General features: G+C 45.1%; 1 protein-coding gene across 15 annotated transcripts in view; it reads left to right on the top strand.

The window, feature by feature from the left end:
- Positions 1 to 1,142: 1,142 nt before the first annotated feature.
- EPB41L3 (erythrocyte membrane protein band 4.1 like 3) overlaps positions 1,143 to 21,703 on the top strand; it is a 228,809-nt gene continuing 208,248 nt past the window's right edge. For 7 of the 15 annotated variants that reach the window (XM_070220533.1, XM_070220534.1, XM_070220546.1 and 4 more), the window contains exon 1: positions 1,152 to 1,463. Coding sequence is in view for 3 of the 15 variants with exons in the window: in XM_070220524.1 (XP_070076625.1) it covers positions 2,448 to 2,781 (334 nt within the window). In the remaining 12 variants the exon portion in view is untranslated. Of the gene's footprint in view, positions 1,464 to 2,432; positions 2,782 to 21,703 lie in introns of those variants that run through there. The other 8 variants (XM_070220524.1, XM_070220525.1, XM_023647394.2 and 5 more) reach the window with 5 other exon arrangements.

Below are 21,703 nucleotides of genomic sequence, written 5' to 3'. Positions count from 1 at the left end.
ACTTCCTTTAGTAAAGCCCCTTTCCTCCTGCCTCACCCTGCTGAAGATTCTACAAAGCACCACTAGACATGAGTTTGCGTGTGTGCTTTGTCACGCTTAGCAGTGCCACACCTGCACTCGCAAAACAGATGTTTCCTAATGGGCTATAAAATATGCTATTTGGGAAGTTAATTTTGAAATGTTATTAAACTAATAGCTACTTAGCAATGTAACTCTTTCGCATAGATACACCCGGGAGTGAGATGTTTCTGGTTGATTGGATGGCTTTTCAGACAGGTACTTTTCCTATTTGTGTAGTTTTTCTTCTCCAGAAGACTTTACCAAATCGGTTTTCCAGAAAGCATGACTTCAGGAGGCCTAAGAGGCAGAAGGAAGGGTGCACTTGAATGCTCTGGGAGACTGTGCCGTGGACTCCTGTCCTAGTCTTTGGGGTGAGAGTGGAAGGGAAAAGAAAGATGATGTTCCCTCTATTTACTTCAAAGGCCCAAGAGCTGTGCAAAGCACAGGCCTCGTATATGCACCGGAACTTTCACGGCCTTGACTCGCAGCCGCAGAATCAAGTAAGCACGTGGCTGACACGCGGGCCTTCCAGCTTGGAGGCTGTGCGGGCACCAGTCCGGGCTGGGGGGGCGGGAGGGAGGGCGTGGCTTTGCGGGTGCGGGAACCCGAGGCTCCACCATGGGAGTGGTGCGGGCTGGGTTAGAAAACACAGAGACGGTAGGACTTATTTTCACGTATAAATACGTGAAATATAAATATAAATGCGCTTCACGTAAACTTGTGGGAGACAAGCGAAAACAACCCGCAAACTACTTTCTGGCTCACATCCATGCACTAGTTGCCGCTGTGACGTTAACTCCAGAGATTGCACAAATTTAATAGCAGCAAAAGAAACGAAGTTACCAGGTCCCCTTAAGCACACGAAGGGCATTTCTCATACCCTCTTTCCTTCCTCCAATCCCCAGTCTACAGGAAAGTGTGTGTGTGTCTTTTGTGTGTGTGCGCGTGTCGAGTCTACAGAGCCCAGGAGGCCCGGAAGGCGGAGCCACTCTCCCCGCGAGCCGGCGGCCCTGCGGCGGGAGCGGGCGGGCCGAGCGTGGGGACCGCCCCGGCGCGGGGCGCAGCCAACGAGCGCACGGGGAGGGCGGGGAGGGCGGAGCGGCGCGGGCTGGCACAGGCGGGCGGCGCGCGCTGCAGGTGGCAACTTGGGGGTGCCGCCACCACCGCTGCGGGCCGAGCCCGGGTCTGGCGGCCCTTTCCAGCCTCGGGCGGCCCCTTCCCGCCGCCAAACCCGAGACTAGACCCAGGGAATCCGAAGGAAAGAGCCGCGGCGCAGGGGACCTGTGAGCAGCCCTTACCCCTCCTCTGCCCTTGCGCTACTTTTTTTCTTCAAGGAAGGTTGTGCCTGGGGGCTGAGAACAGGCTCCAGGAGGCGCCGGAGAGGAAGGCTCCCGGTGACCCAGGTGAGAACCTTTCCTTTCCAGTGTCGCAGCCGGGCGCAGGCCGGGACGCCCTCTCGCCCCATGGGCAAGGGCCGGGGTGCGGGCGCCTGCCCTTGGCTCGAGGTCGAGGAGGGAGAAAGCGAGGAAGGGGCGAGGCTGGCCCGGCCGGGGGCTGCCTGCCGGGACCTCCTGGAAGGGACTCCCGGGCGGGCACCCTGAAACGAGGGGCGGGCAGAGAGGTGCTTTGAGGGGGCCGAAGGGCTTGCGCGCTGGCTTCAGTTAGCCAGGATCGCCCCGCCGCGCGCCGGCTTGAGCTATCCAAGATCGCCCCGCCGTGCGCCGTTCGAGAGCCGCAGAGGGAGCCGAGCGCGGCCCCTCTGCGAAGCCCCGAGTGAGCGCGCCGGGCAGGGCGAGCGCACGCATCTTGGGTCCCTGCGAGCCAGAAGCGCTAGAGGACGTCATCCCTCTGGGCTCCAGCAACTCCTCCTCCGCGCCGGCGGCTCAGCCTTGCGAGGTTCCGCGCCTTTGCCAACGCGCGAAGTGTTTGTGCAGTCACTCCCCTCCCGGCCCTCGCCGGAGTTGGAGCGCCCCGCCGCGTACTTGTGCGCTGGAGGCGAGTGGGTCTGGCCAGTTTTGTGCGCGGAGGGCGAAGGTGAGCGCGGGCTTGCTCTTCAGTGCTCTCTCGTCCCTCCCCGCCCCACTGCAGCTTGAACCGCTTGCCCAGGGAGCGGACGGAGTCTCAGAAGCCAGACCTTGCTCGCTCCAGGAAATTGGGGGGCCTCCTAGGGTGGTGCGAGCCTCTGCCTCCACTTGGGCATTTCAGCCCCTGCCGTAAAGTGGACAGTGGCTCTGACCTCCGCGTCCGGGCTCGCGGCGTGTGGGTGCTGGCGGCAGTGAGTGTGTGTGTGAGGGGTGGGCATGTGCCATCCTCCGTGAGGCAGAGGCCAGGAGCCCGTTCCCCGGCCTGGCCGAGCCGCGCGATCCCGCCGCCCCTCGCCGCGAGCGATGCGCAGCTGCCTGCCAGCAACTCAGCGCTGCTGGCTCCGCTCCTCCTCGCGCTCCAGCTCCCAGGCCCCGCCACCGAGGCGCGTGCCAGGGTGGAAATCATCTGGCTGGAGGGAGCGAGGAGGGGATCGGGGCGCTCCCGAGGCGGATGAGGCGGTTTTTCAAAATGCAGGGCAGCGCCCCTTGCTGGGCGTTTCATCTTCCTGCGGCTCGACTGTAAGGATCTTGGGTGGAGGCGGGTGGAGGCGGGCGGAGGCGGGTCGGTGCTCCAGGGAGGGCGTCGTGACACTCGGGAAGCCGAAGTTGGGGCCGCTGAGCATCCGAACTCCCTTTGGTGCGTCTTGCTTGGAAACCGAGGAGCTAGGGGTCTGCAGGGGGCGCCCTGCGCGGGAGGTGGGGCGGCTGGGGAGCAGCTGCGGGAGGGCGCCCCCGGGCTGCGGGCGCCTGAGGGCGTAGGGCCGGCGTGGGAGGCCGCGGCGCGGCTGCGCTGGGTTCGGGGGCATCGGAGTTGCGCTGGAAGTTGAGGTCGGGGCCCGCGCCGCGTGGTGACAGCCCCCGCGGCCGCTGCAGATTCAGAAGCAGCAGCCGCTTGGCGCGTTCGGCCGCCCCCTCGGCCCGCCGGTCGGGCTTTCGCTTTTCATTCTGCACAAGTGAAGCGTCTGCGCCCGGAAAGCCTAGGGTGCTGGCGGCGAAGCCCTCTCGGGAATGAGGGGCGGCGTCCAAAACACGCAGAAAGGGAAAATGCCGGGATCCGGCGGGGAGCGCCAAATATCCCCGAGACAAGGCAGGGCTCACCCAGCCGCGAGGTCCTGCTCCCGGCCGGTGGCGCCGCTCTCCCGAGGGGACCGAGCGGGAGAGCCCCCTCCAGCCCAGCTCTCAGGCTCGTCACCACTCCTGTCTGATTCCCTCCGCAGTGCATTGGATTAAGACTGGGCCGAGAGACCTGGAATCCACGAAGCGAATGAATGTAGAAGCGACTGTAAATCCAAATCTAATTCCAGGTTAAATCTGAATTCAATCTGATTAGATACAGACGCTAATCTGGCAGAGCTGCCCGAGAGGGGGCCCTCTGTGTTGCGTTTCTCCTAATGGCTGTTAGCGAAGGCCCGGCTGGGTTTGCTTTTCCCACGAAGGGTTCCTGCTACGGTGGGGGTGGGGTGCACATAGCTTTACAATTAATTTACAAGGAGGATTCAGATTGCTTTGTAAATGCCCTTGGACACTTTCCTCCCCTTCCCTTGTCTGCCATAGGCTTTCCCAGCTGGATCAATTACCTTTGAGACTTACGTGACACCAAGGGGTTAAAGATCCTCTCTTGTAACATTAGTTTCAGAGAGGACTTTTAAATAGGCTTCTTAGAACAGAACGTGTAGTAACCTCTGGAAAACATTGTCTATTTTGAGGAGCAGAAGTACAAAAACGAAATTTTACAACTAGGCTATGACCTCTGAATTCCAGTAAAGGAGATGGCCCTCCCTGGAGTGTAAGTTGTTCCGTGGACTCTGTCTCTCTCATCCTTTCATCTGGTCCATCATTTCATCCATTCCCATCCCGGGGCCTGGTATAGAGTAGGTGTTCAACAGACATTTATAGACTGGTGCTTATAATTAAAAACGTTGGCCTGAAAAGGCATTTAATAATTTCTAGGATCAATCATCATTTAAATCAGGATATTAATTATAATAGTCATTTTGAGGCCTAATGTACATTGTTTAGTTACAAATATTTTTAAACTAGGATTGGTGAAATCACTTTAAATAAAAATGTACTTAAGCTATTAGGAAATTTAGAAATAACAGAATGACAGTTGTGTGCTTGAAGTCCCTCTATAACAGTCTCTGGTTGCATACCTCTAGAAACGGGGATCTCACTACTTTTACAAGTATTCTATCTATTTTAGATAAATTTATTATTCAAATGTTAGGAACACAGGGTGAAGATGACATGGCTTCTGCCCACATGGAGCTCATGTTCTAGTTGGCGGGCCAGAAAGGAAGTGTGATTTTGATGCTATTGGATAGACATGTGAGAAAGCTAAGGGATTTCAGTGAAGTGATCTCTTGCTTCGAGCGGCAACAGCAGGAGAAACTTCTCAAAGGATGGGTCCTGTGGTTTGGATTTGAAGGAGGAGGAGAAGTTCTCCTGGAGGATTGTATAAACAGACTCAGCAGAAGCTCCCCAGAGCTTGGCCTGCCTTTCTGTTCCTTCCTTCCAGTTCCATCTGCCAAGGTGTAACACAGCCTTCTCTCTCTCCTACACACCCACCGTTCTTAGAGTGAAGGACAGCCTCCATGTCTCTCTGTTTCTTCTCTTCTCCAGGCCAGAGAGCCGCAGGTTCCTCATGTCCCTCTCACCCCAGATCGCTGGCTTTGCTCACAGCACACTAAATGTTAACATGCTTCCTCTGAAAAAAAGAAGCCAAAACTAAAGCGGGGGTGATTTGTGTAGAATTTTAAGTCAGGGCAGTTGGGTGTGAACCGCTCATTAAAAAGATCCAGGGAGCCGAGTGAGTCACGGTCCACTCTGGGCAGCCATTTCCTCATCTGGAAGGAGAATAATAATTTTCACCTGCCACCCTGTGAGAATTCATTCATGACTGCAGAGTCGTCAGATGTTCTGGAAAGAACAGTGTGACGCCATCACGTGGAACGTAGCCTTTTCCAGTTCTGAACAGATAACCAAGAGCAGCAGGTATTTAGAAACTGTGACTTTGAGTGAGAGCTGCTACAGAGGCTGGAGGGTTTGAAAGCTGGTGAGCCATGATCTTCACCCTAAAGATGGAGAAATGTAAACAGCCGTTAGAAAACTTATGATTTGTCATTTTGCCAGGGAGTAGATGAAAGTGCAACAGACAGAAATCAGATAGTCACCAAGTTGCTGAGGAGAAGGGAATAATGTATTTTGTCTTAATGCAGCTTGGGTAGCATGTGACGCTTTTGTTTGGGAACATTTGGTGTCATGATGACACATCCTGTAAAGCAGCAGGTCTGATAGATGTGCAGCATGTGTTCTGAAGTCACGTACTCGCTGTGGGTCACATACCCAAAGCAAACACAAGGGGACATATCCTGGCAGGATTGTGCACAGAATTCAAGACACAGGAGCTAAAAATCCACTATCCTGGAATCCTCTATAATGAGACAGTGAGCAGCCAACTAGATTAAAAGCAGTGATAAGAGGGGATGGCACTGAATATTATTGGGGCCAATTTGGAGAGATTTCAGTCAAGTAGAATGAACAGCGATCAGAACTGGAGAAATATTAATGGGCAAAGGAGTGCATGGCAGTCCTTACATTGGGTACTCTGAAATGAAAGGAGCAGAGAGCTATCATTTCTGTGTGGTGGAAAACAAGGATGTGAATCAGAGCTCAGCCCCCTCGCTGCTGACTCCAGCACACTACGGAATGTCTCTGAGCCACAGGGTCCTCATCAGCTGAACCAGGAGAAGAATGTAGAACACCTAGCGCCCAGCCTAGCCTTTACATTAGCGCTTTGCAACAAGCCTCTGGTTTTCTAGCACCAGGAGTGTGTGTTGGCTGGATGAGTTATTAGCACATCTTTATCTTCAGCCTCCGTTAGAAATCTACTCTCACATTTCCAGCTGCCAAGCAGATATTTCTACCCAGCTGTTCCACAGTCACCTCAGACTGAATACTCACCTCAGGCTAAAAATTCCGTTAGTCAATTTTGTCCTTTCCTCCCTTACCCCTGTGCATCATGTTTCAAGTCACCAGGCGGGAAGCCTGGCTGTCGCTTTTCAGGCCTTCCTCTTCTCACGGTGTTCCCCCACAGACACACACCACAGAAACGTCAGTGGTGCTGTTGTGCTGGCTTCCACTGTCACTCCCTTTCTGTCATAGTGCCACCAGTCCTACCCCATGCTCTTGTCACCTCTTGCTTGGATCCTTGTGGTAATCGTCCCAGCCTACTCCCATCCCACCTGCCCTAACTTCTGCTTCCCGTTCAGTCTTTTAGCTTTGCTTCTATCACTCCCAGTTCCAAACCTCTAGTCTCCCCTATTTCCTAAAGGATAAGATCTGAATGTTTTAGATTTATATTTAGAACCATATGTTTGCTCTCCTGTGTCCGCATGTTCTGTATTATCTCCCACGGGCCCCAACAGGAAACTCATTGCACCTGTCACTATGTCTTATGCATACCTTTAGCTTTTATTTCTGTATCCTGTGCTCATCCATTTCCTTCAACTGAAATGCTCCTCTTCGCTCTGTGTTCATCTCGAAATCCTACTGGTTCTTCAAGGCCCCAAACTACCTCCCTCATGAAGTTTTTCTTGATCATTCTCAGGTCTCTCTCCCTCATCTTTTCTTCTGCAGCTCTTTGCTTTTCGTCTCACTTCATGTGTACCATGTATTGTTCTTTAGTGTATTCCCCTTGATTGACAATGTTCTCATCTTTGCCTTCACCACTAGGTGGTGCGCAGAGTAGGGCTCAGTAACCTCATTGAATGCATGCGTGCATAGGGGTGCCTGAGCTGGGCGATGTCAGAAGAAGGAAGTTCAAACTGAAGTCAAGTGGGCATTTGGAAGAAGTAACCAGCCCTTGATTGAGTCTTTGTAGGCAAAGTGAAAAAGAGGCAGTCATCTGGAAACTTCACAAACCAGCCTCTATCTCATTTTGGTCTAATTACATGAATAATTTAAGCTTTGGTAGCTGGAGGAATCTGTATAATTATTAACATTCTTCATTGTAGAAACAAGCTTTTAGTCACGTGAGCTGGACAGAGCTTTCAAAAGCAGACTAGAATGTGGAGAGCCAAGCTGATAGTGATTGGGCTGAAAGAAAAACGAGATGTGCTGGGCAAGATGCCCATAAAGTGCTGAATGCATCCAGAAATATGTGAGAGAAATTAGTGGTTTGGGGCCTATGAGTTTGTCTGATCTAGAATCTCCTTTAGGAAGCTTTTCATCTGATTCCTATCGTGGCTCCTGGATTTACAGCATATAATCAGGCATGTGTTAATTAGCGTGGGTAGTTATTCAGATGTTTCTGATCTAGAAGAATGAAAAGACTGAGCCATTCCTTGTGTGCATACAGTATGTTTGAGGACAGGTGGAGAAACAAATTATTATAAAAAGCTTGCCAGCTTCCATATTCCAAGAACAGAAATGTTTCCAAACAGTCTTAAATGTACAAGCCTTCAAACTTGAGAGGATACATTCATCCTCAACAAACAGTTATAAAGAGCCCATTGCACACAAGGGAGAAGGGGAGTAAAATAGTAGAGCTTTTAGAAAGAGATCAAGTTAAAGAGACCATCAACTCAATATAGATTGCTATATATGTAGAATATTACATATGAACCTCATGGTAATCACAAACCAGAAACCTATAATAAATAAACAAATAAGTAAGGAAAAAGAAATCAAACATATTACTAAAGAAAGCCCTCAAACCACAAGGGAAGAGAGCAAGAGAAGAACAAACAAACAGAGAAGAACTGCTAAAATACCCAGAAACAAACAATAAAATGGCAATAAATACATATTTAGCAGTAGCTACTTTAAATATCAACGGACTAATTGCTCCAATCAAAAGGCATAGGGTGGCTGATTGGATAAAAAAACAAGACCCATATATTGGCTGCATACAAGAGACACACTTCAGACCTAAAGACACTCACAAACTGAAAGTGAAGGGATGGAAAAAGATACTCCTTGCAAATGGCAAAGAAAAGAAAGGTGTGGTTAGTAATACTTACATCAGACAAAATAGACTTTAAAACAAAAATTATAACAAGAGACAAAGAGGGGCACTACATGATGATAAAAGGGAGCAATTCAACAAGAGGGTATAACACTTGTAAATACCATGCACTCAACATAGGAGCACCTAAATATATAAAGCAGTTATTAACAGACATAACAGGAGAAATAGATAGCAACACAATAATAGCAGTGTACTCAAACACTCTGCTTACACCAGTGGATACATCATCCAAACAGAAGATCAGTAAAGAAACACTGGCCTTAAAGGACATATTAGACCAGATGGACTTAGTAGATATATACAGAACATTCCATCCAAAAACCACAGAATACACATTCTTTTCAAATGCACATGGAACATTCTCCAGGATAGATCACATATTAGGCCACAAAACAAGTCTGAATAAATTTAAGAAGTTTGAAATAATACCAAGCATTTTTTCTGACCACTAAGAATTCAGCTACAGGAAGGAAATCAGAAAAGCCACAAAAATGTGGAGATTAAAGAAAATGCTACTGAACAATGATTGAGTCGATGATGAAATCAAAGGAGAAATCAAAAATTACCTGGAGACAAGTGAAAATGAAAATATAAGATGCCAAAATCTGTGGGATACAGCAAAAGCGGTTCTAAGAGGAAAATTTATAGATTCAGGTCTACCTCAACAAACAAGAAAAATCCCAAATGAACAATCTAACAGTGCACCTAAAGGAACTAGAAAAAGAAGAAACAAAGCCTGAAATCATCAGAAGGAAGGAGATAATAAAAATCATAGCAGAAATAAATGAAATAGAGACTAAAAAAAAATAGAAAAAATCAATGAAACCAAAGGCTGGTTCTTTGAAAAGATAAACAAAATTGACAAACTTTTAGCTAGACTCACCAAGAAAAAAGGAGAGAAGGCTCAAATAGATAAAATCAGAAATGAAAGAGGAGAAATTACAATGGACACCTCAGAAATACAAAAGATTATAAGAGAATACTGTGAAAAGCTATACACCAACAAATTGGATAATCTAAAAGAAATGGATAAATTCTTAGAATCATAGAACCTTCCAAAACTGGATCAAGAAGAAGTAGAGAATTTGAATAGGCGAATCACCAGTAAGGAGATCGAAACAGTAGTCAAAAATCTCCCAAAAAATAAAATTCCAGGACCAGACAGCTTCCCTGGTGAATTCTACCAAACATCCAAAGAAGATTTAATTCTGAGCCTTCGCAAACTCTTCCAAAAAATTGAAGAGGAAGGGAGGCTTCCTAACTCATTCTGCGAATCCAACATTATCCTGATACCAAAACCAGACAAGGACAACACAAAAAAAGAAAATTGCAGGCCAATATCACTGATGGACATTGATGCAAAAATCCTCAACAAAATACTAGCAAATTGAATACAACACTCCATTAAAAAGATCATACACCATGATCAAGTGGGATTTATTCAGAGGATGCAGGGATGGTTCAACACCCACAAATCAATCAGCATGATACCCCACACTAAGAAAATGAAGAATAAAAATCACAGGATCATCTCAATAGATGCAAAGAAAAATCATTTGACAAGATACAGCATCCATTTGTGATACAAACTCTAAATAAAATGAGTATAGAAGGAAAATATCTCAACATAATCAAGGCCATATATGACAAACCCACAGCTAATATCATTCTCAATAGAGAAAAACTGAAAGCTATCCCTCTAAGAACAGGAACCAGACAAGGATGCCCACTGTCACCACTCTTATTTAACATAGTATTGGAAGTCCTAGCCAGAGCAATCAGGCAAGAAAAAGAAATAAAAGGGGTCCATATTGGAAAAGAAAAAGTTAAAACTGTCACTATTTGCCAGTGACATGGTTGTATATATAGAAAACCCTAAAGAATCCACTAGGAATCTTTTAGAAATAATAAATGAATACAGTCAAGTTGCAGGATCCAAAATCAATATACAAAAATTAGTTGCATTTCTATACGCTAACAATGAAGTAGCAGAAAGAGAAAGTAAGAATATGATGATCCCACTTACAAATGCAGCAAAATGAATAAAATATCTGGGAATAAACTTAACCAAAGAGGTGAAAGATCTATGCACTGAAAACTGTAAAACGTTGACAGAAATTGAAGAAGACAAAGAAATGGAAAGATATTCTGTGCTCTTGAATTGGAAGAATTAACATAGTTAAAATGTCTATACTTTCTAAAGAAATCTACAGATTCAGTGCAATCCCTGTCAAAGTTCCAACATTTTTTATAGAAATAGCACAAAGAATCCTACAATTTATATAGAACAAGAAAAGACCCCGAATAGCCAAAGGAATCCTGAGAAAAAAGAACAAAGCCAGAGGTATTACGCTCCCTGATTTCAAAATATACTGCAAAGCCATAGTAACCAAAACAGCGTGGTACTGGCATAAAAACAGACGCACAGATCAATGGAACATAATTGAGAGCCCAGAAATAAACCCACACGTATATGGACAGCTAATATTCGACAAGGGAGCAAAGAACATACAATGGAGAAATGAGAGCCTCTTCAATAAATGGTGTTGGGAAAACTGGACAACCAAAAGAATGAAAGTAGACTTTTATCTTACACCATACACAAAATCAACTCAAAATGGATTAAAGACTTGAGTGGAAGACCTGAAACCATGAACTTCTAGAAGAAAACATAGGCAGTACACTGTTTGACATCGGTCTTAGCAGCATTTTTTCAAGTACCATGTCTGACTGGGCAAGGGCAACAGTAGAAAAAATAAATAAATGAGACTACATCAAACTAAAATGCTCCTGCAAAGCAAAGGAAACCATCAACAAAACGAAAAGACAGCCTAACAATTGGGAGAAGATATTTGCAAACCATATATCAGGGCCCGTGGGGTAACACGCATATGAGGATGGATGCTGGGGCGGGAACATGGAAAAGGTGCCATTCTGCCTGTTTCCTCTCTGTCGCACTTTGATGTCAATTCCTCAAACACCCTTTCATCACAGTGTTAACAACAACTTGCAACATGGGTCCTTAAAAATTGTTTAAATAATGACATTTTTGGGGAATGGTCTCCCTACCTTCACCTACCGTCCACACTCCTATGAGGTAAGCTTCTGACCCCACTCACACACACATCCGTGTCTGTGTTGTCTGAGTCTGGATTCCCTCAGAAACAGACCCCCAAGATAAAGATTTCAGTGCAGGTGTGGGACAATCAAGCTGCCACACTCATCCCACTGTACTCCAGTACCAGTAAGTTCTGGCTGTGTGTCTGGGGACAAATCACCTAAGTTTTCTGAGTCTTAGTTTCTTCTGCAAAATTAGTTTAGTAATACCTACCTAGCAGAGCTGTTATAAGAACTAGAAATAACACTTATAAAGTGTCTCACACAGGGTATTTGCTCAAACAAGTGTCCCCATTCCTTTGTCATATGATGTATATTTTATTAACATGTAATTCAGCAGGAAAATTCATATTTAACAATTAAGCTTTATTCTCGATATTTATATGTCAAGCTTTTGGTCCAATGTTTACTTATTTTTAAATCATTTTTAAAAATAAACTTTAGTCCTGAGTATATTTAAATGTAAGTTCCTCTTTGCCATTTTTTGTTTTTTTTAACAGTAACCAAACAAAACCTGATAATCCAGCAAAATGTTTCTGCATTTTCAAATGGCATAGAAATTAGTATTTTGTTGGTCTACCCCTCCATATCTGCATCATTCATGTTGGAAAAATAATGAGTATTATAGACATTTATCTGTGTCTGCACTGAAGTAATCTGTGACAAATTCATTTAGACTCCTTGATCTTGATCTACATTGATCATTTAATTACTAAGGTAATTAAGTAAAACTACCTCACTTCCATTTTTTTCAAATGGACAGAGCTGCTCTGGTTTTGAAAGAGCACTTGAATTCATGGTGCAGATAAGTGTAGCTCATGTTTCCCAGCCAAACACCCGCACGTCTGTCATGCAACTGTATTATCTTTGATGCTCTCACCGCCTGCAATGATGTTAATTCTAACCATCAGGACATTTCTCCCAACTGACCTTAGGAACCCCTGGCCATCTCCCTCCTGCTGGCAAAACCAAATCTTCTCTGTGCATCCACCATTTTTACTTGCTCTTATTCTGGCCACCATGGCGACATTTAATATCAAAGATCCCAAAGGCACCGATGGATGCTTTAAACCCACTGGGGCCCAAGCCCAATGGAGAGTCACCCCAAACTGCCAGCAGGTGATGTGTTCGTCAGCTTTCCTGAGGTCTGGGTTGGGTGCAGGTTCTGGGTCCCTGCTCAGTCCGCTGTGTAATCCCCGTGGCCCCACAAATTCCAGCATTCATCTCCTTGCCTTGGCGGCACCACCGCAACACCAGTGGCACTGTGTGGATTCTGTGAGTGCAGTGAAGTGCTCTTTCACTCAGGACTCAGACACCAGCATCTCGGTGCTAGGATGGAGGACGGAGCACAGCATACTCCGTGTCACATTCCAAGTCTGTTAGCTCTTCCATGCTTTCATATAAAATGCCTGGCACAGAATAAATGCTTAGACAAGTGTACCCAACTTATAAGCCTATGAAACCTTGGAATTTATCAAACAAGCAGTGGGGACCTGTGGAAGGATTTTACGCAGAAGAGTAACATGAGGAGGTTAGACACAGGAAGAGTATCCAGGCTGCAGGTGCAGAAAGTTTGATGGCACGAGGACAGAGTTCGATGGGCAGCTGGGAGGCCTTTGCACCCAGCACTGCATCCCACAGTGACCTTGGCTGAGGTTCATACCTTGACTCTCTTCTCCCTTTACCTGGCTTCCTTCCCAGGAGACTGCTTACTTTTTCTCTTATGGTTAAATACTGGAATAACAAAAGCTAAAAATGTATAGATGTTATTTTTAAAAGGTTGGATGGCTTAGATACTTTTCTCTCACAAAATTTATGAATCCTGGGGAATATTATTATGTTACAACATCATCTACATTGTATTTATAAAGGATGCATAATTTGTGCTATTTTTATCTATTTGCTTCCTTTGAAAAGCATATTAAAGATTAACATGAATTAGGTAATGCAGGAGCAAGCAATGTGCTTAAGTGTCTGTGTGACCCACTTGTCAAACCTTTTCACAAAGTGAAAAAGTACCATGATGTTTTATGTCTTTTACTTTTAATATATGAATACACTCTTATCTTTCAGGTTACTTCATGTAGTATTTTGTGTTGGGTGTGGCTTTGGTCTCCCTACGACAGGGTTAGAAGATAACTAAGTGTGTTTCAGGAACAATAAGCAGTGATGGAATTTTCCAGATTGTGGGTTCATCGTCATTTAATTTTCCTGGATGACAGTTTATTCATCTTTATGATGGAGTTACAGCTGCTTCAGCTTTCAAATCTACCATCCTAAAGCATCGTTACAGATTAAAAACCTTTTGGTTTTGCACCTGATAACACAGCGTAAACATTATGATAGTTTCTATAGCTCAGTGTTATTGAAACACAATTTTGACACCAGGAAATGAAAATATCACCCTGCGCAAGCTCTGCTATATAAAAAATAAGGAATTCTTTAATATCAATAATAGTAATATTATTATTATAATCACAGGTAATATAGCTTCTGTTCTCTGGGTAACTGATCACATTAGCTTGATGACAGTTAACCTGTTGCTTTCCTGAACTGGCTGAGCACTTTCACTGTTTAACCATGTTACCTGAATTTCATTTTCCTCTCCTTTCACCTCTCGTAGATTTAGATGATTTCAGAGATATTCTGGGTATCTTTACAAAGCCTAGCAGGTGATTTATCTGTGTGGTTTCCATTAAAAGCTATTGAAATGATAAATCTGGACTAAAGTATAGCACATCTTTTAAAATGCTTTCTCCTGGCCTCCACGTGGCATAAGGAATGGCAGTGTTGGTTACGTCTGACCAGTTGTTGGTCTAGAAGGGAGCAGTCCTCTAGGCGGGGGTGGAAGGTAGTCAGTGGCTTAAACTGTGAGCTGCTTGTACGATGCTTCAGAGGACAGCTGCTGAGCTGCCAGTGGCTGCCTGGAAATGAGTGTATTTGGGGAAAAGTATCTCATCCATAAAATTATTGCTCTGACCAAAAGTATAATTTTAGCAAGATTAAGGAAAAGAGTTGAGAATAGGAAAACAAAAAAGAGCAAAGACAAGACTCGTTTCCTCACGTTACATTTCCCTGTGTTGGACGTGGATGAAAGTTCACGCCCTGTGTCATGGACGCAGTAGAGAAAGTTGCGTTGTGTTCACAGAAAATTAGTCAGAGAGCGCTCCCTCTCCTTCTGCCCACTGCCCCTCAACATCACCCCAGCCGCCCCCGCCCTCCCAGAAAACTCCCAAACTCTCGTAATAACCAAGAGCCAGATTTTTGTGGGGCTTCCTTTTACAGTAGGTGTTCAGTAAATGCAAATAAATATAGTGACTTGACTTAGTGTTGTGAACTAGGCCAGAAATTAGAGCACATCTGTTGATGTATTTTCAAAAAAGTTTAGTGGCTGAGTTAATCAGAGTAATACGGTAAAGATGTCTGTCTTGTTAAACTTCTCCCTGGACCTGAGCTAGCAGTTAACACCAGTCAGTGCTGTGAGCACGGGCGCTCCACCAGGGCTGAAAACACTGAGTTCTGTTCCAAACGCATTCTTTTCTTGATCGTTGGATGGTTTTGTTGTGGTAGAGACAGACTGAATTTGTCTGTTTGGGGTTGCTTGCTGGAGACTTACGGTGTAGTTCTTGACTCTTCTCTCTTCACATAGAGACACTGAATTCAGGAATTTGCTTTTCAGCATTGACCTACTGAAGTATCAATTTGCACAATGTGAAAGCCAGCATCAAAGATATGGGCAGGACAAGGTCAATGACCTCCGAATGTTTCGAAGCCTTTTATTTTTCTGCTGCATCCACGCAGAGAGACTCAGTTTCAGTGGTGTCCTGTGCCCTTTAGACACAGGTTGGGCAATATTGCCCACATAGTTTTCCTCTTTTTTGAGCCCATAGTCGTCTTTTAAACTTTTTTTTTAAAAGAAGTTTTAAACTCTCCCCCATAAGGAATGCACGTGTATCTCATACTTCGGGACGTCTTGGCACTCCTGTTCTGAGTTATTTTTCAAAGCAGAGGATAAGCAGCTATCAAAGAGTAGTTTAATGGATGTTGTGCATTTTGTTTTAAGCGTAGAAACGCTTCTTTACTTGAGCCTCTGGCTTTTTCAGCCCTAGGGGTAAAAAAATTGGAGCGATGAAAGGCATAGATCTACTTTCTCAATATAGGCATTCCCCATTTTACAGAGGAGTCATTTTTCCAAAAGTACATTTGTCAGTAGTTGTTTGGAATTTTGAGTTCTCTGCCCTGAGAGAAGATGGTAAAAATTATGATTAAGGTTCCAGACTGGCCCGCCAGCACTGTTCAGTCCATACTGGGAACAGAGTTTGGAACTATGAGTGTCGGTAGTGAGACTGCAGAGGAAGCCACATGGACAGGCTGTGGTGACGGTCTCTGGGTGAGTGTGCAGTGCTTTGTCACTCCCCCCTGAACCCTCATCTGTCTTCTAGCACCCATTTCTCTGGGCTGTAGTGTCCACGTGCTAACCTGAGTCACACTTTTTGCTTATAGTCAGGCTTTCTCTTCCCAAAATATATTCCTTGCTCCCAATTTATTACTTTTTCTCTTTCTCAAATGTAACTACCATTTTCTTAGTTCTGCTGACCTAACTTGGTAGTAGGAAAGCAATCTGATTGAATTAATCGTATTTCTGCAAAGGATTGCTAATGTCATGATCCTTCCATGCTATTTGCGTTACAAAGTAGAAAGTCTTGTAACTCAAATAAAGTACAGGTTGTTGTAGTTACTTCTGTTTGTTTTCAGTTATTTTTTACGAGTAAGGTACTTACGTAGGCCATGGGAATAAAAATGTGAATAAAACATGCTTATCATCTTATAGGGAAACAAGTATATAAACACCAACAAATGTGATATAAAGTCTGATAATGATGAATTTCAAAAGAGAATTTTATGACAATATCAAATCTTATACATCCCTGGAGGAAAGCAGGTAAATTGATAGCAGTAATATTAAAAAACAATTATGTATTATTTTGTAAAGATATGCACATTGTCCAACATAGTAATTTGGTCTATCATTATATACCTTTGAGAAACTGTCACACATATGCGCCAAGAAATGTTTCAAAAATATTCATAATAGCAAGGAATTGGAGACAAGGCAAATGTCTATGGACAGGAAAATGGATAAATAAATTATGGTATATTCATAAAATGACATGCAGCCACAAAAATGAATGAACTATACTTTAAACCAACCACATGGATGAATCTTTAACACTGTTGATCAAAAAAAAGTTGCAGAAGACTGAATGACATCGTATCGTGTTTATAAGGCTCAAAAACATGCATTGTTTAGGAAAACCTGTCTGAGGGGAGGTAGGAAGACTGAAGGGTGCATGAGTAATATTGGCAATATTCTCATTATTGTTAGGTGATGGGTTCCCAGGTCTTATTTTATTATTATGGTTCATAGCTTACACATGTATATATGTGCATAATTACTGCATAATAAAAATGTTTTATGTGCATTTTTAAATGATTGCCCTAGTTTTGGGGAAATAGCAAAGAGGGAGCAGTTAATTCTGCCTGGGAGACTGGGAAGGCTTCCTAGGGGAGGCTGTGTTCACCCTGGGCTTGGAGGAAAAGTAGGGATTTGTGGGTCAGATAAATGTTGGGTGGTGGAAAGTGGGGAGGGAGCGAGAGTGAGGCACGCATATACATAGTGGGCTTGAGACCCAATGGGGTGGGCGGTGTCGGGGCAGGGGGTGTAAAAGCTGAAGTTGGGAGAGGTGAGGGAGGCGGTGTGTCAGAGTATGTCTCTGCAAGGCAGCCAGGTGACCATGATGCCAGTAAACCTCCTTGAAGAACCCACGAGAAAAAAAAAGAACCCATGAGATTACCAAGTGAGAGTGCCTGGGATGGAAGGAGAAGAAGCCACAGACAGAACCAGGGGGAGGGCACGGAACCCGGGAAGGAAAACCAGGAAGACCCCGGGAAGGAGGAGCCCAGGTGCTGGAGGAGAACTCGGGGCACAGACCCTGGACATCCCAGGCAGAGGGGTTTCAGACCCATGGAAGGTAGGGTTCCATAGCACAGAAAGGGGTTGTCCTTGGAGAAAAGGGGATAAGGAGAAGCCGTCAGAAGAGGGTAGATGAAATTACAGACAGACTCCTGACAGACGTTGAAGTTCAAGAAGTTTGCAGAAGGCACATCTGTGGAGTTCCCATTTCCAGCGACAGATACCAGCGAGGAAGGTTTCAGCCAATCTCGAGGGAGAGAGGATTCTGTTTTTAATATGTTCAGTAATTATAGGCATCTGTCTTTGCTCTATATACATTTGCTCTCTGTTTCTCTGTCTCTGTTAAAAAATATCTTTTTGGGGCTGGCACAGTGGTAAGTGTGCACGTTCTGCTTCGGCGGCCCGGGGTTCACTGGTTCAGATCCCGAGTGTGGACATGGCACCACATGGCAAGCCATGCTGTAGTAGGCGTCCCACATATAAAGTAGAGGAAGATGGGCACGGATGTTAGCTCAGGGCCAGTCTTCCTCACCAAAAAGAGGAGGATTGGCAGCAGTTAGCTCAGGGCTAATCTTCCTCAAAAGAAAAAAATCTTTTTGTATGCACATAGATCATAGTTATCTAAAAGTTGGGCGGCTCTTGGATGGCTATTTGATAGGAAGGAAAAAGGGAAGAGACCAAGAAAAGAGCCGCCTTTTCTGAGCACCTGCTGTGCACCCAGTATCCTGATCTGAGGGATGGAAACATCTTTATTTCATCCTCTGACACAACTCTGTAGTGTGTAATGTAAAGAAATAACAAAATCAAGGCTTACACAGGGCGAGTGACTCACCCAAGCCAAAGTCGATTCAAAAAAGGTCAGACTGTCTCTGAAATAAACTGTTTCCCTCCGTGCCTCACCCTCCTCAAATGGAGAAAAAAGAAGAGAAGCACCTTCAAGAAGTTTCAACTCCATGCATCTTTCTGCTCAGATGTCTTTAGCGTTTGTAAAGATCTGTCATCTTCTTGATGTTTGACCGTCTCCGTCTTGATGGAAGGTTCTGACCCTTATCAGCTGCTTGCCCTCAGGTCCGGGCTGTGCCGAGTCACAGGGCTCTGGCTCCAGCTGCCGTCCCTGGAGAATGTGCTCAGATAAACGCTTTTGCCGTGACTTGCCTTGTCCTCTGGCTGCATTCCATAGACCCTCTTGACACACATTCCCCTACCTTGACATGGCTCACATCTGTCTTTGCTCAGTGATTTTACTAACTGAGATTATTTTCATGTTGTTAAAATCAGAATCACACTTTCAGTTGCTATTTATTCCTGGGAACTGCATATTAAGATAATTATTTTTATCGTGCTGATGATAAAGTCACTAGTCATACATTTTATAGTCCTAGTGCGTGACTATTAACTCCATAGCTTCCTGCCTTGAGCCTCTCGGTGAGGACAAAAGCGAGTTTTCTGAGAGTGAGGAGATGCGAAGGGGCTGGAGATGAGTACAGTCTGTGACACCGTCCGAGGCGGAGGCCAGAGAGAGCCAGTGCGAGCAGCAGAGAGGGCCTGCGAGCAGCCAGGAGGGCCGCACCGAATTGGGAAGGGCTGTCTTTCCCAGGGCTCCCGCTCCCCACGGAGTGTCCTCAGCATGAGCTCTCACCCTGAGTCTGGCTCCCCTGGAATGTGGGCTCCTGATATTGGGAGATAGAAGTAAGCTCATTTGTAAACATTTTACACTTCCAAATTAACCAAGAACTTGGTTTTAAAAGCTAAGCACAGGGGCCGGCCCGGTGGTGCAGCGGTTAAGTTTGCACATTCTGCTTTGGCGGCCCGGGGGTTGCCAGTTCAGATCCCGGGTGCAGATATGGCACCGCTTGGCACACCATGCTGTGGTAGCCGTCCCACGTATAAAGTGGAGGAAGATGGGCACGGATGTTAGCTCAGGGCTAATCTTCCTCAAAAAAAAAAAAAAAAGCTAAGCACAGACACTGCATCTGACCGTGTAGGGGAAGTTATTCTTTTTGAATGCAACCTTGAGATTCATTATAGTGTGGTGAAGCTTTATGACGGAGCTTTATGAATTCATTTTTTATAATGAATCATCATCGAGTGGAAAGGTAAGTTGAACAATGAATAATTCTGTACACTTGTCACGTGCAGAGAAGGGAACAGTAACTGCAGCCTCTGCGTGTATGGAACAGCCTGATGTTGCTCTTGGATAAAGACCAGAACCCTTCACGCAGCCACTGGGTCTGCTCCTGCAGCCTTCTGCTGCCCCCTCTCGCAGCGTTTGAGCTTCCTGCTGTCTGCTCTAGACACAGGGGCTCTCAAACATTTTGGTCTCAGGACCTCTATTCTTAAAAATGTTGGAGGACCACAGAGAACTTTTGTTTATTCAAGTTATATCTACTCACATTCAGTGCATTATAGCCAGCCCTGGAGGTCTAGTGGTTAAGATTTGGCACTCTTAGTGCTGCGGCCCAGGTTCATTTCCCAGTCAGGGAACCACACTCCTTGGTCCCCCTCCCCACTGTTGGTTGTCCTGCAGCTGTGTGTTGCTGTGATGCTGAAAGCTATGCCACCGCTGTTTCAAATACCTGCAGGGTCAATCGTGGTGGGCAGGTTTCAGTGGAGCTTCCTGGACAGACTAGGAAGAAGGACCTGGCCGCCCACTTCTGCCAAGATTAGCCCTGAAGACCCTAGGCATAGCAGTAGAGTGTTGTCTGATTTAGTGCCGGAAGGTGAGAGAATGGTGCAAAAAGACTGGGCAGGTTCCGCTCTGCTGGACACCGGGTTGCTAGAGGTTAGAATCTACTCAACAGCACTAACAACCACAAATTTACTATATTAGAAATTACAACTAAGAATCTAAAAATATTTGTTGAAAAATAATAAAAGTTTATTCCATGTTAACAAATATTTTTATGAAACTTATGTTTTCCAAAATAAAAATAATTTAGGGTAAAAAGTGGCATTGTAAATCTATTTAATGACGTAATAAATGAAGGTGGATTCTTATCCCTGCTTCTGCATTAGAAACTGAAAGTGAGATAGCATACATCATGTAGATTCTAGAAACTTCCACTGTACACTCCTGAGAGAATGCATGTGAAAAGGCAAATAATGTCTTAGTATGACCAGGAAATAGTTTTGATCTTACAGGCCTCCTGAAAGGGTCTTAGGGCCCTCCCAGGATCCTGGACCATACTTTCAAAACCACTGCTGTAGACTCTTGGGCCTTCACTTGGCTGGAAATAACTCAGTAGGGTGAATGACAGGCATCATGGGAAATGAGGTTGGAAAGTTAAGTTGGGGCAACAGTATATCCTGTCTTATTTGGACATTCCTCAACTTCTGGCAAGGAGCTGAGCATTCCTGCCAAAAGGCAGGCAACAATTGAGGACATTCCAAAGCCCACTCTGAATTTACCCTGCTTCGTATTTCTCAAAGGGCTTTTTCAAGCATTGTCTCATTTGATCTTTATTGTAACTCTATGAGAAAACCAGGACATCTGTTGTTCTCCTTTTTCACTCAAGGACATAGAGATGTTCAGTGGCTTGCTCAAGCTCACCCAGTTCCTTAAAGGACCCTGACCCCACGCCTCGGATCCCTAAGTCCTTCCCCTCTGCAGGGCGTCTGCCTTCATTGTGAGGCTGACCCATGTCCCCAGGGACCGGGTGATGGCAGTCATGAGCAGAAGGAATTGGAAGCATATGGTCAAGCTCACTTCTATTACAGTGACTCAGGTGTGCACCACTGCATTCCCATTTCTGATTCTTTAGCAAATAAAAATAGTTAATGTATGAGAGAGGGTCAGTTGTATGCTTTGGCCAGTACAATTGAAGTTTGCATGTCCACAATGAGAAGGAAATTCACCATTCATTACCAGGACTACAGAGACTAGATTAAACAAAATGCCATCTACAACCCAAGCTTTTAAACTTTTTAAGTATTCAAAGGACATTAGGAAGACCTTGCACGGGCACTTTTCAAGGCATCCACGACTTGGATAAGACAGGAGGGGGCTGCGGATCGAGTGCTGACAGCCTGGCTCATCTCTGGTCTTTGTAGGCATATCTGTTATGATTTCTTCCAGTGCCCTTTAAGCAACTGCTCTCATTGTACCATGTGCTGAGAGGAAGACCAAAATCCTTGAATTTATTCTAGGCTACTTTTTGTCCTATCCCAAATTGCAGTCTTTTTTACACTTTATACCATGTTGACTTACACTCTTATTCATTCTTTCCTTTGAAGATTGGGTCTGCACAGGGTGGCCAAACAGTTCCAAGAACCATTCTGACAGTAACTGTCTTGTTTTTTAATTGTAGTAAAATACACGTAAGATAAAATTTACCATCTTAACTCCTTTTAAATGTATAGTTCAGTAGTGTTATGTCCATTCCCATTGTGCAACCAACCTCCAGAACTCTTTTCATCTTCCCATTGAACAACTCGCCG

Source organism: Equus caballus, chromosome 8 (assembly GCF_041296265.1).
Source record: "Equus caballus isolate H_3958 breed thoroughbred chromosome 8, TB-T2T, whole genome shotgun sequence".
Classification (NCBI taxonomy): domain Eukaryota; kingdom Metazoa; phylum Chordata; class Mammalia; order Perissodactyla; family Equidae; genus Equus; species Equus caballus.
This window is presented reverse-complemented; position numbering and strand designations above follow the sequence as displayed.